Below are 17,081 nucleotides of genomic sequence, written 5' to 3'. Positions count from 1 at the left end.
TTGCATTAGGTTGGCCGATGACCCCAACCCGGATGAATCTTTCAATCTTCTCCGCCCGCTGGTTACCAGAAATAGCCACGGGAGTGGGAGGAAGAAAGAAGAAAAGCTAGACAGTCCCTCCAACTACTCCGTAAGGGCTGCGCGTAATCTGATACGATACAGTGAGGACTGGGAGATTTCGGTGGACCAACCTTGGCGCGAGGGTCCAATGGGCGCCGAGTGGGCTGGGATGACGAGCGTCTGGCGGCCTTCGAAGCTTCTCCGAAGCAGCGGACGGGACCATCGCTGATTGCAGGGTGCAGGGTATATACAGGGCAAATAGCAGTGCAGGTGGATGTGCGTCGGGGTCGGGACCGAAGCTCAAAGCCGCCTCCATCGCAAATACCGTCGCCCATGACCGATGTCGATGGTCGATTCGAGCCCCATCATGGATTTCCTTAGCTGCAGTGCCCTGTGTGTCATTGAGCGTCATGGCTGTCATTGTTCAAATGGCCTACGACAACGCACGCGCCTCTGGGTGGCACACTCGTGAAACTAATCTCTGTTGCAGGCAATATGCTAAGATGGGCGTCGATGCCATCGATGGGGCATCATGGAATCGTCGGCATGTCGCTCGTAAATTTGCTAATAATTACGACGACCCTGGACACCCGCCAAGGCCAACAGCTAACCGTTGACTGTTCCAATCAATCACAGTTTTCGGTGTCATGACTCTCCATACTCCGGAGCGAGCTCCATCCGTTCAGCTACCCTCGACACTGACCGACTGGTCCGGCCTGATGCGGCCGTTGCTTGCTGGCACCAGCTCTCAACAACCAACCGCCTAATTAACAAGGCACAGCTAGTAGAAATTTCTCTGCCCCAGACTGACTACTGAATAGCATCAAGTGTTCGTCAGCCTTCACCCGTCTTCACCCGTCCGTCACCGCCTCTTCCCTTTGGCCCTCCATTGCGTTTCGAGGTCCATTCTCGGCATCAGCGATGCATCTCTGCTTTCTTGTGGGGCTCTGTCTCGATTAGCACGTAAGACCACTCAAGGGCATAACCATGGCCACTCCAGTTCTGCTAGCACTCTATGTACGAAGTACTATTACAGACGCCCTCGTACCGGTACTATACGCAGTTGCGGACCTGGTCTTGGACAACCTGGGCAACTGTCCTGGTTTCCCATGTGGCTTTGCGGACTTTGTCGAGATCCACCGGTTTTCATCTCCCACCCCCTCCCGAAGCCGTGTGGAGGGAGCCCGAGAACCCCTCCCAAAAAGAAAAAAAAAGACGCTCAAGAATGGGTGTCCCATCGGAGGCGCCAAGTCTCCATGCATCCGCCTCCCCTGCGCTGAAGGTTTCTGGAACATGACCTCATCTCCGGAGTTGAGCCACTGTCAGGATTTCCACGCACCAGGCCAACGGCTCTCCAGCTCAAAGATGCAAAGATGCAATTCTGCGCAACGCCATTGCTGCTAGCTGGCAGGCGGACAGATGCATTGCGTGCATTACGTGCATTTTGCGTGCATTTCGACATGCGTCAACCGACAGTCCGTGTCCCATCCGACATGGCGCATAAACTCTGCCATGCGACGTTTACCGAATGCCAGAGTCGCGAGCACAAATGGGTCCCGCGCGGCCGTCGTGCACACCGGCGGCCTCAAACCTGCGCTCGATCAAACTCGCCGTATGACCCAACCCTGGCCTGGATGTTCCAAATCGACCGAGTCAATCACTCACTCTATAACAACGGTGTCGGTCTGGGAAGGTACCTTGCATAGGATCTACGCAACCAACCATGACTGCCAACCATGACTACCAACCAGCCGTTGCTCACTTGCCCAGCCTGGCCACGCGCTTGCACGCTTCCAGCTTGCGAGTTGCAACATCGCTTATTTTTGATGCGGGCGCCCTGAGTAAATTATGTCGATCCGGGGTTCTGGCGGCGGGTTGGCATCAATCGAGTTACCATCTGTGGCGTTTTCATGCCCAACTTCCCCAAGCCTGAGCCCAAATCCTGCAAATCCTGGGCTGAAGCCTTCAGTGCCGCCCCCGCAAAGCGACGGAAGCCACTGCAGCTTCGTCTCCCTTGCCACCGACACGGACATGAACTAGCATGTAACATGGCCATTTCGAGCACCGATCAGCTAGCAATCAGCGCTCTCAGAGCCCAACCCCTCCCTCCAAGGCTCTCGTTGCTATGTCCTCCACTCCGTCTCAGTTGCTGGTCAAAGGGAACTCGCTTGTGTCACGCTAGCAAACCTGTCCCCTGATCCGATGGTAAAACTTTGACAGCCCTGCATGGGTGCGAGGGCCATCCAAGAACACAGGCCATGGGCAGGGCCTCGAGTCTGAGGTTGCGGGGGGCGGATTTCCAATGGTTGGTGTTTGACGATATCCTCGGTCCCCTCGCTATCTCTCCGGGGCGGCTACATAACTAAGTTTGGCATGGATCCCGAGCAAAACTAGAGAAGGATACATATGCTAGCTTAGAGGCCTGCATCGCGGATCCGATGACTTCCAGACAAGGCCGTCGATCACGATATGCCCGGTTGTAAGACGTCGAATTTCGCCGTCTCATGTTACCTCGCCGAGTTCCGGTGAAGAAGGTCAGGGCGGGCTCTCGATGACGCCACCTTTGGCTTTCCCCTCCAGCAAGCATCCTTTGGGTCTCCTCGGAACTGCCTTGGAATGATCAACTCGGTTGCCCTTTCATCACCGATGAGGCCTGAGCCATTCCGGGGTCTTTCTAGAGGTCTTTCTAGCGTGCAACCCGGGAATGGGAAGCGAACGCTCCCAGCGTCGGAGGCGTGGGGATAGAAACTGTCTGAGGTATGTTGTAGGTATCAGTACGCAGTGCGGCACCTGTGTGGTCGAACATTTGCGGTCCCTTCTACTCCTTCTACTGCCAATATCATTTGCTTTTTGATTGCCCGCAATTTGACTTAGCCTCCCTTCCAATGGGTGCGGGACCGACCCCCGGCGACGGTGATGGCCGCCGTCTGCTTCCCAGTTTCTAGAATCCAGATCGCTGGGACGCCGCTAGTTGACAGGATGGTATTTAGTTGAATGGCGTCGTGGGCTAGTGCGACGATGGCCACAGTGACCATTCGTCCAGGTGTGACGAGACAAGGGAGGGAGGCAACAAGAAGAGAGCTAAGGATGTGGCTGTCAGGCCTTGGTTGGACAGCACAGGCGAAACTCGCGGCCCAAGGCCCAGGTTACTCGGTCAGTATATTTGCGTCTACGCTCCATGTACCGGTGACAACACGAGCTCCAGGCTCCCCTGAACTGACCGATGACATCGCCATCCGGTGAGTGAAGATGTCTTCATCCGGATTCTCTTGGCCGAGACTAGCAGTCGCTGAGTGCAAGGTCAGATGTACTATGTAATTTGCCCGGGAAACGCCGCCCTTCGAGGCATGGCTGTAGGCAACGGTTACTGGTGAGGATTGAGCCGCCACACCCGCCACGGGGGGGGCGACGCGGGAGGGCACCGACGACACGGGACCGGGACAGACGAGCCTCTCAGAGACGATACCAAGCGATGCTGTCGCATCCTTCCCCCGGAGTTTTGCTGCGCGGCCTACGGTCCTTGTTCGGGGCGGGCCCCCGACGCCAGAACTTTGGGAAAAAGAAACCTTGGAAGAAAAAAGCAAAATTCGACGAGTCAGCTCTAAGCAACCCGCCCCAAGTTCTAAGCCGTCCACGGGCCGGCGCGGCGCGGAATCGGTTCCTTCGTCCACTCCGGCGCCTGGAACATTTTAGCAGCAGCCATCGCGACCGCCGGCCTCTGGTGTATCGGTACAACTGCCCACCACCAGTCAGTCATGTCTGATTCAACAGAGACAGAAGGGCGGCGGCGCTAGAGCGGCTGGCCGTCGCCGCCGTGGCCAAGAAACCGCGTGTCCGTCGTCGTGTTCCTAGTGCGTTCCGCCCGTCCTTCTAGGCACGAACGGAGCGCCGCGTTGCTGGAGACATCATCATCGCCTCCCAATACTTGCGCCCGTTGCGTCCCCTGCGTCCCTTGCACACCCACACACTCGCCCTCCGCTGAGGAAATTCCGAACCCGAGACTGTCATGACCCTGCAGCTTGGTGCCGAGACCCTCGCAGAGCCTACTGCGTAGTACAGGCTAATCCGTCTCGGCTCAGACTGTAAAAAACGTGGCGGGAGCGTGGCTCTGAGCCATGACAAGGTGTTGGGGTTTTAGCGGCCGCATTGGTCAGGGGGCGCCGTATGCCAGGCGATGGCAGTTGAGCATGAAGGCAGGGTATACGAATAATATGTCAACCCGACCCAGGGCGCGCGGGAGGTGGGCGACGCCACTCGCGATCCTGTCTTGTCGAATTGCGTCCCCGGTTCCTCACGCCGAGTCTACGTAGTACGAAATACGCCATTTACCGCCTCTTGGGACTGACGAGGCGTCGCCAGGGGCCAAACAAGGTCGCCTCCCCCTGAGACGCCAGAGGAGCCGAGTCCATGTCGTCGGTGACGATCCTGGGCCACGGGGACATGCATGTCGCAGCCTCCTCCTCCTTGCCCGCCGCCTCCAGACCGGCCGGCGCGGCTATTGATCTTTCAGCTTGCGTCGTCCTGATCAAGCCCCGGGAAGCCGGCCAACCAGGAGCCCGAGTGTGTCGCAGACGGCGGTCGATATGCGCGAATGGTGTTGCTAGGCCTACTGGACGCTACGGCGCAGCGCCCATGCAGGCAAAGTCCCCGATCCGTTCATGCAGCCAGTGTCGACGGGCTCGTTGCCCGTGCAGCCACGTTTTCCGACGCGAGGTTTCGCAGCGCCCTTGTCATCATTTCGCTTGCGCGCCGTCGACGGATGGCAGAGCTTGAATCAGCACACGGCCTGCGCTGAGGCGTTGCCTTTGGCCCGAAGTGTGTAGACCGCCCGTTGCCAGTCGCCGCTGACTGACCGGACTTGAATTACTGGAGTCGACTATAGGTTCCACCCACACAGTTCGTTGAGGCCGACGTCATTCGCATTGGCTTGCGACGTTCGCGAACAATCAACAATGTCTTGGGAATAGGCCGCGAAGAGGTTGTGCTTTCTAGAATTGAATTCGTCCTTCAATGGTCGGCCGTGTTTCTGGCTTCCCCACCAGTCCGTCGGCCTTAGTTCCCGGATTCGACTTCCCACGGCGGTTCGGAACTTTATTATTTTCTTTTTCCAAAGAAATTCTTGGGGTCGTTAATGACGTTTAATGACGTTTGGTGGTTCTTCTTGTCTCAACAACGCGGCAACTAACGCAAGGGTCCCTAGAAACACCCCAAAAGTCTCAGCCCAGGGTCTGGGACCTCTCGCTCAATTGTTACGCAAAGAGGGGCAATACATAGCAGGGGGGGGTTCTTATCTCGACTCGTGTCAGCCAAGTAGTCTCAACGGCAAGTCGCGCTCAACACCAATGTAGTTGCCTCGCGGCGGTCGTTGTTGTCTCAATGATGACCCAGCTTGGCGCGGCAGAGGGGAAATCCGCATTGCTGGTACTGGTACTGCAGGGGTCCAGAGGCAACCGGGCAGCCGAAGTCCCATGATCAACGTTCCCTGGGTCGCCAGGTACTCCAGTCGATAAACACCCCGCTCGATTGGAAGGCCCGTGGATTTGGTTCACCACCATGCTTCTTTTTAGTGGACTCTAAGTCAAAGATGATGGTTGAGGCTCAGAGTTGAGCGCCTTGCCTGGGGCTTTGACATCAGCATGATCCTATGGCGCAGACTAAGTCTGGATTTATGGGACTCTTAAAAAAAAACATGGGTTGCAGTTGTCTCCCCTATTGCGCAAACTAATTACTGTATTTTATCCTATTCCGTCCTGTTTGTGAGACAAACGGCGGCTTTTCAGCTCGGTGAGCCATTCGCTGACGAGGTTCCTGGGTACTTCAAATATGACCTGTCAGGTTTGACACACCAGTTGGCAGGCGCGCGACCGGTTTCGGTTAGAGCGTGTCCTCGCTGTTACCCAAGAGAAGCTAGTCGCGTCTTCCCCCAGGATTCAACGGCTGAACTCTCAAGTTTCCCATGGTCGTACGATTCCCATACGAATCCAGCGCCCGCTACTTACCTCGTGAACAATGCGCAAACCAACAGCGATAGTCAGTGCGCCATTGACCTGGTCTTTGGGTCCGAGTTCGGATTCGGATCCCCCCCCTTCTCAGTCGAAATGCCGTGAGCGCTTTCTGAGCCAGGCCGATCGGGAACATGGACATTAACCACTTGAGAATGATGCAGAGACAGTGTGCATGCCCCGTCAGTGGTCTTGTGCCTGGTGCATAGCGCATACATACAAAAACCTCGAGACTCCCGCATATGCTGCAACAGTGCACGGGAACGGGCTCATCGTCAGTTTTGTGAGTCGCAACCACACCTAACCTGGACCATCCCTGATGCTCGATCTCGCCCCCATGTCAAATCTCACGGCTCTACGAAAGCAGCATCTCCATCGTCATCGAGATACATGTCATGGGGCTGTAGTCGCCGAGCTTCCCGTGCATCATCCTCCAACCATGCCCAATGAGCATCCTCACAAGAATCGCTTTTCGACAAATGAACGCGACACATGATAAAAAGCCAATGTTGCTTACCCGTCAAGTATAACTACAAGGGCTTCCAAACGCGACAATGTACTGCAGTACATAGTACAAACGGACGCCATCCAAAGTCCGAGCGAGGTACAGAGCACGGATCCATCCTAATTCTCTGGACTTCGTGATACGCCCGATAGGAGTGTTTTCTCCTTTTGCTTCTTCCTGCCTTATTGTCCGTGATTGGAGCCAAAGGCGGCAAAAGTGCCGTCGATGCGCCACAAAGCGGCACAGAAGCAACGTTCGTCTTCGAATCCATATTGAGGTTGCATCTGTCACACGTGTTGGTGATGCATTTGACGCATCGGCATCAACAACAGGGAAAACCCGAGTGTCGACAAGCACAAATGTGGGGACGGCGACGGGGGGAACGCGGGCGCGCGCACAAGCGTGGTGTTTGAACGCCGTGTATGTACGCCGTTTGTGTTGACAGGGGTTGCTGTGCAGGCGCTGCGGTTTCCCCATTTTCCAAGGCTCAGCATGAGGCCATGTCTCCGTTCCTCTGACCATGCTTCTCTGACCGAGATTGAGGCCATGTGATGTGATGAGGCATTACTTGCCTTGGCCGGCGCTGCGATACCTTGCAGGAGGCGTCGACATATGGTGGTTGACCTGCGAGCAATTGCAAGCGACTAGCCGCCCATGCCTCGAATGCCTCCCGTGACTTGCTCGTCTCCACCTGACCTGAGTTTCCCGAGCTGGTCGACTAGGAATAATTAAGTTGGCCGCCTGACGATCGTGACCAGACCATGTCATACCGCCATGTGCGAGGCCTCGGGGCCAGATGCTGGTGGCTTGTCATGATCTGATCCTTGCCAAATTCCGTGCTTCACGGTACGTACACGGCACCCCGGTCAACCCGGGAGAGGCCTAGAAGGAAGAGCTTTGAGGTGCGTCCGGGGTGGAAATGTCGAGATGACCTTGATGAAATGGGAGGCTGGCGAGGCGCTCGCTGTGGAGTTGAACCGGGCCACGCAGGCATCAACCGTGAGCTTCTCTATCCCCGTCTGTCCAATCCAATGTCCACGGCCAATGGTCCACGGAAGCCTTGCTTACCATGTGCAGTAAGTAAGTAGTATTGTGCGCTCGCGCCTCCATCGCCCTAGCCAACGGCATTCGAAATCCGTGGCGCTGACTGAACAGCTGAGGCTGTAAACTACTACTACGTAGTAGGTGGGTGGCAAGCTAAGCCTCGGCGAGGCAAGGATCACCATTCGGCGGTTACTTAAGACTGTGGCTACGGAGAATTACTAAAATGTCTGGGAAGCTGGGTTTCAAGTTGAGACTCGAGTGGCCTGTTTTTTCCTCCTCTAGCTTGGTGATTGACCCGGTGTAGCTTGCGCCTATACTTTTGTTGATTTAAACGAATTAATACGAGATGCATGACACGTCACGACGCGATAACTGACAATCGTCCTACATACAATTCCCGACTTGATTAGGTTGTGAGACTTTGAGATGCATGCGCGAGATGTTGGTACTGTGCGTACAATAAATAGTTTGCTAATGGCTAATTAGCCCGTCAACTTAAGCCTAGGGTAATTAGGTATCTTGATGGTTAAAGTGACATCGACCACACAGTGTAGGATCCGTGAGTTTAAGGCGGCATTCTATAAGAGACCCCAGAGCGATATTGACAAGATTACTGACTCGCCACCACCGTTCAAGTTGGTCTCGGAATAGAATTCTGGTTCCCAGTTCCTTGTCAATCTGGATTGGGGTGTAGTGAAGACACACAGATTGGGTACCGAGTCTTGACTAAATCCAGGCCAATTGCCCATACGCGTTTTGCAGAAGAAGATCATACCCCGGATCTATAACGATTTGTGAATGGGTCATAGCCGTTCGCCCTGCGAAAGCCGAGCAATCGTAGTCCCGATCTAGACCGCAGAAAATCGAACCATTTTCTAGGATCTTCGGTTTGAGCGTAACCAGCTATACCCCGGGCCGAAGACCGCCCCAAAGCCCTCCGTACATAGTACGTATACCTATCCATGTCTCGAGTCCGGCGGCGTTCAGCCATATGTACGCAGGGTCTTGGTGAGCCCTACGAGGTTGCATGTGTTTGAGCGGTGCCTCACGAGCTAAGCCGCGCGGCTGTAACGGGGTGAGCGCATCCCAGAACTGACAAGCTGCTGATCCTTGAGGAAAGAGGCACTAGAAGAAGGAATTGATGCGATTCGTAGATTTCGCCATCACACCCGGAACGCAAGGACCCGGGCCAACTGACGACCGGAACAACGCGCCCAAAGCGCGTTCTTCACATCACAGAATCCACAACCTCCGTTGGGTACCTGGTGGCAACCACAACTGCTCTTCGGTTAATTTAGTACAAAATATCAAACACTTTCAAGTCATGTGTTGATCTGTATTCTCAACATTGGTTGTGAAGGATGGTTTCGTCCCAAAGAATTGATGCCCAAGCAAGGTTCTTCGCTTGGTTTAGTAGCGGGCGTGTCGATCGCTAACGAACACCAAGATGTCAAGTGGGAAGCGATACGCAAACCCCCCGGCGCTCCCGGCGTGGCCGCTAGTTTCAGTTCCCATTGTTTCTGGCCGAGCCTCCATCCTCCAAGATTACTCGTCGTCGGTATCCGCGACTTTCCTTCGCTTCGGTCCCCTCCTCCTCAACGCAACGTCATGATGCCCAACGATGCGAGCGTCCTCGCGCGCCACCTCATCTCCACCTGAGCCTGAGCCAGGAGCATCGTCAGCGCCCTCGGTGAAGACTAGGTCACCCCTCCGGCCAAGGACCTCCTTGCCCGCTTCCTCAAGCAGGATTCCAAACGCTAGGAGCGCCGTCTCATCCATGCTCCGGCCAGCTACGTTCATATCGCCGACGGAATGGCGATCACGACTCTTTGAGCTATAAAACGCACTCGCGTAGCTATGGATGGCCTTGAGTAGATCGCTTTCAGGCAGCACCTCCTGCCCTCCGCGGGGTAGGTCCCGTTCATGTGCGTAGTAGATGTCATGCTCCAAGTAGCGCACCGGTGCATCTTTGCGCCTGAACAGAACTTCGTCGGGTGCCAATGGGATTTCCTTGGTAGAATATTTGATGATCTTTGGATTAGTTGGCAGGGGCAACGTTTCCTCAGATCGAGGACCCTGGCTGTATGATACCTTTCCTGCATACAGTGAGCTTCACGTGATGCTAAGAGAAACGCTTTGACTTACCGGCCACGGCATCGTATACGGTAGCGTGTCGACGCTTCGAGGCGGATATGTGAGGTTGCTCCTGATCCGACGCCTCCGGCCCCGCCTTGGCTGGCTCGGTGATGGGTACGACAAGCCTAAGGTCTTTGCGGTCCTCCATAGCTTCGTGGACTCGCGAGTGGCCTGTTTGTGGTTCTAGAACCGCAGGTTTTTCTTAGTCTCAAGGGAAAGACGAAGATCCTTTTGCTTTGCGATGTCGAGGTTGGAACATGGCTTGGTTGAGTTGCGCACGAGGTGCGTCCAGGACGCAGTGGACAAGCACTCTTCAGGATAACTCAGCCAGAATAAAAGACGAATAAAAATCAATGAGGCGACCTGCGCAATCCCGACGTCTTATCCGAGTTAAACGTTTGCAGAGTTGAAGTTGAAGATTTAAGACACTGAGGCGGTCGGTTGCCGCTAATGTGGGGTTGCGGGACCTGCAGCAGCGCGGCTGGCTGACATCACCGCAGCCTCACTCTGTGACTCTTCAATCTCCATGCTTCACCCAACTCTGAGCGTGCTGTGTCAGCTTCCAGACGTCTGTATTGCTTCACCACGCGCCCAACTCACCGTTTACAGCCCAGATGAATGCAGTCCCGTCTGCTCGCCCGCGAAACGGGTGATCTGGATCCCCGGGACTTCGCCCGAACCATCACGACCGACCTCCTCCGTTCCTTTGCGCCCGCGCCGCAGCATCGCTTCAATGGCGAGTTCGCACCGCGTCCCGATCCGGCTGGCGTAGATGAACGCGCGCATAATATCCGTGCCCATGGCGCTGGCGTGAGCGCCCTCGCTCTCGACAAGTTTGAAGGCCGCATCCTCCTCTCGGGCGGTGCAGAAGGTTCCATCAAGATATGGGATTTGGAGGCGTGCGGAAACCCTCATAAGCTCCATACCTTTCGTCCTGTGAGCTCGATCGCGCGGTCGGCTCGAGAACAGCAGTCGTCCGGACACACGCATGGAATTACCCATCTTGCTTTCTACCCATTCGACCCAGATGCCTTCCTCTCGAGTTCCTATGATAAAAAGTTGAAGCTGTGGGCGACCCAGCGTTGCACGCTTTCCGCCAGTTTCGATCTGAATGCGACTATATACTCCCATTCGACCAGTCCTATTGCTGACCACCTCCTCGTTGCGGCTGCCACCCAACACTCTAACGTCCGACTCGTTGACTTGAAGTCTGGATCTGCAGTTCAGGCCTTGGTCGCGCACGGCGGGCCTGTCCTGTCAACAGCATGGAGTCCACGCCATGACCATATACTCGTCAGCGGCCACGCTGATGGAAAAGTTCGCGTATGGGATATTCGGCGTGCTGGCGGTGTCGTCGCACAGCTAGACCAGGAAGATTCGCTGGGCGTTGTTCATAGATATAACCACGCCACAGCCGCGGGGATGGATTGGGGACAGATGCCGCATTTCAGAGCCTCCTCGAAGGCCCACGATGAGGCCGTCAATGGCATACAGTGGACGGATGATGGCCGGTACATCATCTCGACCGGCCTCGATCGTCGGATTCGAGTATGGGATGCAGCAACTGGGGCCAACACTCTGGCGAGCTTCGGCTCTCTCATTCAGAACCAGCATGCAAAAACAGCCAGCTTCTTAGTATCTCCGTCTAGCTTGTCTACTGGAAATGAACTTTTGTTCTGGCCAAACGATCAGGAAATCTTGATTCTCGACCTCCACGAAGGAAACATTGTGACACGACTCCGCAGCCCTGGCGTGACGAACCCCGTTGGACCTCGTGGTAGCCAAATGGGAAGGAACCGAATCACTGGGCTTGTATGGCGCGGAGCAGGTGGAGGTGGTCATCAGGTTGGACCGGCCATGGGCGGCGGGAACTCGGTTGGTGCCATCTACAGTTCTCACATGGATGGACAGATTCGTGCTTGGGCGCCTCAGATTCCAGGACTAGAAGACTTCGACGAGGATGAAGAAATAAACGAAGATGAGGAGACTAGGAAGAAGAAGAGGAAGGCGGTTAACGATGCTTATAGAAGCCTTATGGGGAAACAGATCACCTTCACTTAATAGAGAGGAAATTTCATTGAAGTTGTTGTCTGCAAGGTACATAAATACTATTAGTCTTACTTTTAATGAGATATAAATTAAGCTAATCTATTATGAATACATTTATTTAATATAAATTCTTAGACATCTAGCCAAACAAACATTGTCTTATATCCGAATTTACCTTGGCTTTTATACTTTGATCGATAACTGATCCCCACCAACAATCAACATCTTGAGTAGCCCAAACCTCTTCAAGCAAGCTTATCGCTGTCAAGAACATATCACACCGAGTTTCCTCATTCCACCACTTGCAGTAGTCCCGGACCCCTTGCTGCAAATGGTCATCTTTGGTTTCACAGCCTGCCAAGAAAACTGGGAGGAGGAGCTGCTTCTGTAGCATACTAGTCTTCCGACAAGATCTCACGTTATCAAGGGTCTTCCGTGCTAGAAAGCCCAGAAGCAGCGGAACGCCCTTGTTCTTGCGCCACTTGAACACCTTTTGGATGTAGACTAGCAAACTATACCTCTAGGCTTCGGCGCAGTGAATCTCGTCTTGCCTCTGCTGAGCTAGGTCATCCAGCTCGTGAGCCTCTTCAGGGTCAGTCAGGAGGTTCGAGTCATCCATCTGCGGGACCGACCATTCTCGAATACCTTTCTCTGCGGCAAGCACGAGCTCCATGTCGAATTCCACATACTTCATGGTAAAGGCGAGCTCGAACTCTCTAGAGTAGTCTCCCAGTCGCACCATGTACATAAATAGATCCTTTGGACACCCAGCCATATTGTAAAGAGCTGGGTTGCTCCCGTCGGTAGAATCGAGCTGGCCCATGATGGTTGACTCGGAGAGGATGCATCCTTGTCGCCTTGTCAGTGCCAACGTAACATCCCACCTAATGTGACTTATTAGTATTGCAGCGCAGTAGCAACTTCGGGACCAAACTGACCATACGAGCATGCCAATCTGCGCTTTTACACGCGGTGTATTGGGGATATGGAGCTGTTCCATGGTTTCCAGCATTTTATGCGCGCGCTGGAGATGGTAGGGCCAAGGCCCATCCGCGGATGTGGCACACTGCCCGACGAAAGCTCGTCGTTAGATCATTGCAGCTCTGGGACAGGAATCATGCATACTTACGTCCAGAGACATGAGAATAAGGATTGAATCAAGAACGGCGGGTTCGAAAGAGGTGAAATCTGTCTGTTCCTCGATTTCTGCAAGTAGCCGCATGGCCTGTTCCCAATGGTGGAAAGCTTCAGGAAAGAAGCTTCCTGCATCCCTGGCCACGTGCTTGTAAGAACATGTCAGTACAGAGTGTAAAAGAAGCTCCGACGTCTTGATCGTTTCCGGGTCACGTCGAAATGGGTTCGCGTCGAAGTTGTAGGTGAGCGGCAACACACAGAATTCTTCGTCGTCTAGAAAACGTATCAATATTGCGTTCCAAATGGGGCGGTGGGACATGGTACAGCGTGTGACCAGCCTTTCCCAAGCATTGTTGAAGCTCGACCCTAGTCGTGGTGTCTCGCTTTCGTATGTGTTGAATATATCGGTGGTGTGGTTGGTGGAAGGCGTAAAGATGTTGAGGGTAGTATCTCCCTCCAAGCTGAAAGCTGGGGATTGCAAATAGTACCCAGTGAAGGCAGAGGGATCACAGAGCCACTGGCTAGACTCGGGGGTAGGTATTGAGATGCTGTCGAGGTTTGGCCCACCGGAGAGAATATCAGGGCTTCCGTGTACACGTGGCTGGACTATCGATGAAGGTCCAGCAGATGGAAGGGGCGGCAGGCAGGTGGTGACCTGGTTACTGACTGTATCCTCACATGATGTGTGATGTTGCTGTGGACTGTTCCTCGAGCTCGAACCCTTATCCTCTGGGTGAGCGGCCTTGCTCGAGGCAGGGGAGGTTCGGCCCCTGTCGTGAGCAGGCAGGCCGCCTCGTCTACATCGCTTTCTACTTGGGCCACCGACAAACTTGAATTGCCATCGCCGCGCCGGAAGCTCCGACATGACTTTGGGAGGAAAGGAAGAGTCTTCTTGAAGTGTTTAGATGCAAACTTTGATCTGGATGTAGGATCACAAATGATGGCCAGGCATGAGACTTCGAGGAAGGGCTAGAGAGAGGGAAAGTCGAAGGATATAAAGGCTAGGGGCTCTATTTTAACTACTTGACTAAGTCGTCAGGCGAGGCAGTTCACGACGATATCGAGTATGATTGTGGGTAATGGGCGCCAGCTCGTAGATCCCCCCTCCAAAACAAAAAGGGTGTGTATCTAATCTCCTGTCCTTAACGGTGTAGCAGCAGCACCTCTGTTTTTAAAGAATAAAGAACTTGGTACATGCGAACAAATCAAACTCGATAGTGCTATCGTTTAAGCCTCCACATCTTCAGTCCTCGACTCTGTGGTGATATCAGTAGACTTGCCATTGCTTTGATCCAGATCGACAACCGCCTCGCGCACGTAGCTCTTAAACTTGCGTGCCGCAACTCGTTTCTGGAACATTTCTTCAATCTCAACGTAGGATCGTCCTTTCATTTCAGGCAGGCAGAAATAAAAGTAAATGCAGACAGGCACCGCCATTGCGAAGAAAACAAAGCAAATCTTGCCTCCGAGATCTGCTTGGTCCGGATTGAGCAGGTACGGCATAATTTGAAGAATCAGGCATGAAGAAGCTCCAGCGGACATCATTTTGATGGAATATGTCTTCTGGCGGAGCGCCATACTGGGAGTTTCCGCACCTATGACAAACGCGACTGCGCCCAAGGTAGCTTGGTACTGTAGACGGATCAGTGCAAATTCATGGATGAGATCTTCCAGATGACTTGACTCACCAAATAACCCCAGACGACCATTAGTGCCACTGTGCCGGTGAGGGCTGATTGAGTGCTCATCATACTGATGCCACCGATGACAAGTAGAACAACGGTCATGAAGACGGTGCCTCCGACCAGAAGCGGTCGTCGGCCAACACGGTCAACAATTACCAGAGCGCAAAGGTTACCAAACAGCTGTGTACCGAAGGCAATCTGTACGGTCCCTAAGGGATTATTGACGCCCGCGAGGCGGAAATAATAACTAAGAGAGCCTTCAGTGATTGAACAGAGGATACATAGAAGGGAGTACTCACGTGAGATATCCGGCGATGAAATTGATGCCGGTAAGCTGCTGTGCGATATAGGTCATGTAGATGATTAATGTCCTGCCGCCATCAGTGCCTTTGAAGCATTGAAGATACGATGAGCTCGATTTCCCCACTTCTCGCTCGGCCTCTACCGCAGAAACAGCGAAAGCCATGGCGGTATCGACGTCTATATCAGGACCATGGAAACGTCGTAGCGACTTCCTGGCTTCTGCGTGTCGCCCTTTCAGGATCAACCAAGCTGGTGACTCGGCAAGGAAGGGCAAACCAAGAAGCAAGATGCAAGGGGGGATGAGCTGAGAGATGATGGGCACACGCCAAGCCCTGTCGCCCGAGAAGGATAATGAAGCTGCGTAGCAAGCGGCTCCATGGAGCCATTGACCTACGACGATCATGGTGATCTAAGTTGAAGCGGCCTCTAGTCAGCAAACATCGATTCGACACTTGTTACCACAGCTGGCAGACGGGAGAGCAAAGGGAGAGCGGATAGTAGGGCTGGACGGATTGAAGACAACTTACAATTAGAGCCAGACACGGCCCTCGCATTTGATTGGGGGCCAACTCGGCCACAAAGACCGGGCCAAGTGCGTGGCCGAGGCCATACCCAAAGGTGCCCAACAGCTTGCCGCCGAAGAGCTGGACAATCGAGGTGCTGAAATACTGAACCACGATTCCAGCAACGCAAAACAGACAACCAATGCCAATGGTCCATTTACGGCCAATGTGATCGGAAACGAAACCTGCAGCAAATGCAGAGAGGAAGGAGCCGACGGTATCGGCAGCGTTTACAGTCTGCTGGTCGTTGGCAGATACCAGAAGTTGGCCGTCGACTTCGCGACCAAAGCGTTTCAGGAACGGTGTAACGGCGAGGAGATTACCAATGGTGCTGGAGTCGTAGCCAAAGTTGACGGGGAGAAGGAAGATGAAGTGGCCTAATTGAAGGATCCAGGTTTTAGCAGAGAGAAATTGTACACGTTGTTGGGCCTCATGACTTACACCATCCAAGTACTCTTCTGTGCTTCCAGACATATTTGAAAGACAGTTTTTCATTGTCCAGGTCTTGAGCCAAGACCTCGCCATGCTGCAGATCTGGCTGTGCACCAACACGCGGGTCAACTTGATCTTTGGGCATCTTGGTGTCTCCCATGATGAAATCGATTTGATAGAGGGGAATGTTGGTAGGTAGCTGTCTTCAATGAAGCAAGAGGATGGTCAGAGTGAAGGGGACTAGGAGACAACTGGAGTGGTTATATACACCTCCATGACGCCGACCTCATCGTCGATAAGCCGTGCCTTTGTTACCGTACCTTACACCATCAAGAGACCGAGACGCACCGGCAACACAGACGAGAAGAGCCTAGACATCGATGGGGTAAACACCCCGCATTCCCCAGCCTGATGAATCTGATAAGCGAACCCGGTATTTTAGGCGGGACATGCAGGCATGGTGTAGTGTGTCTGCTTGAAGTTCCACACTAAACATCAAGAGACTAACTACCTCGAGTCATTTGAGATAGCCCCACCGACTGGCCTCAACAAAGGAAGTCGACGACGAGGGACTAGCTTTTCCTATCATAGTTGAAACACTACCGAGCAACATGGATAATCTCCAACCCTGCATGTCTCTCTGGATGTGATCCGCATCCCCTAGACAGTGGTAGGGTGTAGGCGAAGTCTTTTACAGGGATATAGGCCACTAGGAAGAAGGAAAACCCCGGCACTTTGCCTTGACAGTTGAAGCTCTATTACAGGTACTGAATTTTAGGCCGATACAAGGTCGCAAATAAACAATTAGTGCCTAGATGTATATTAGGCTAATTGAGGTGCTATGGAGCCCGATATGCGGCCTGCACCTTAGCACTGTTAAGGGGATTCACTTCGTAGTCGCCGATATTTGATCAATGAGAGGTTGGCCCGTAATCACTTGTGATACGTATCGAGAGCTCTTATTATCTGGATCAGTACTTAGATAAAGCAAGATAAGTAGAAATGTGTATCATGAGGGGACAGGGATTTGTGCTGCCGTGTGGTCATCCCACTCAAGGCATTACGCGGGAATCTAAACCAAGGCCAACTGCCGGGTTGTTGAGCCGTTGGCGACTTTATTAGCTTAGATAGGGTGAATACGATCATTTCTACCGGAAGAGGGAGCGGC

At 53.7% G+C, this 17,081-nt stretch overlaps 4 protein-coding genes across 4 annotated transcripts; 1 reads left to right on the top strand and 3 right to left on the bottom strand.

The window, feature by feature from the left end:
• Nucleotides 1-9,156: 9,156 nt before the first annotated feature.
• Nucleotides 9,157-9,895, bottom strand: BGZ61DRAFT_532188 (uncharacterized protein; the record flags this gene model as incomplete). Its single annotated transcript, XM_046253835.1, has 2 exons — nt 9,157-9,707; nt 9,757-9,895. 2 exons carry the CDS (start codon nt 9,893-9,895, stop codon nt 9,157-9,159), a joined length of 690 nt encoding a protein of 229 aa, XP_046104735.1.
• Nucleotides 9,896-10,269: 374 nt separating this feature from the next.
• BGZ61DRAFT_451171 (WD40-repeat-containing domain protein) lies at nt 10,270-11,874 on the top strand. Its single transcript, XM_046245800.1, has one exon. It carries the CDS (start codon nt 10,366-10,368, stop codon nt 11,806-11,808), a length of 1,443 nt encoding a protein of 480 aa, XP_046104734.1. The 5' UTR covers nt 10,270-10,365; the 3' UTR covers nt 11,809-11,874.
• Nucleotides 11,875-12,316: 442 nt separating this feature from the next.
• On the bottom strand, nt 12,317-13,795 carry BGZ61DRAFT_532186 (uncharacterized protein; the record flags this gene model as incomplete). The annotated part of the gene is made up of 4 exons (XM_046253834.1): nt 12,317-12,680; nt 12,735-12,862; nt 12,926-13,203; nt 13,255-13,795. The coding sequence occupies 4 exons, from the start codon at nt 13,793-13,795 to the stop codon at nt 12,317-12,319; spliced, it is 1,311 nt and encodes a 436-aa protein (XP_046104733.1).
• Nucleotides 13,796-14,150: 355 nt separating this feature from the next.
• Nucleotides 14,151-16,058, bottom strand: BGZ61DRAFT_493708 (general substrate transporter; the record flags this gene model as incomplete). The annotated part of the gene is made up of 6 exons (XM_046250683.1): nt 14,151-14,186; nt 14,233-14,562; nt 14,619-14,862; nt 14,915-15,327; nt 15,446-15,858; nt 15,923-16,058. The coding sequence occupies 6 exons, from the start codon at nt 16,056-16,058 to the stop codon at nt 14,151-14,153; spliced, it is 1,572 nt and encodes a 523-aa protein (XP_046104732.1).
• Between the last annotated feature and the right edge of the window lie 1,023 nt (nt 16,059-17,081).

This window comes from Ilyonectria robusta, assembly GCF_021365365.1.
Source record: "Ilyonectria robusta strain PMI_751 chromosome Unknown BGZ61scaffold_9, whole genome shotgun sequence".
NCBI lineage: Eukaryota > Fungi > Ascomycota > Sordariomycetes > Hypocreales > Nectriaceae > Ilyonectria > Ilyonectria robusta.
The sequence above is the reverse complement of the archived record's forward strand: the minus strand, read 5'-3'. Positions and strand labels throughout refer to the sequence as shown.

Bases quoted from the DNA above. Each gene is read 5' to 3' on its own strand.
- BGZ61DRAFT_451171 (XM_046245800.1), top strand. From the start codon at position 10,366: ATGCAGTCCCGTCTGCTCGCCCGCGAAACGGGTGATCTGGATCCCCGG.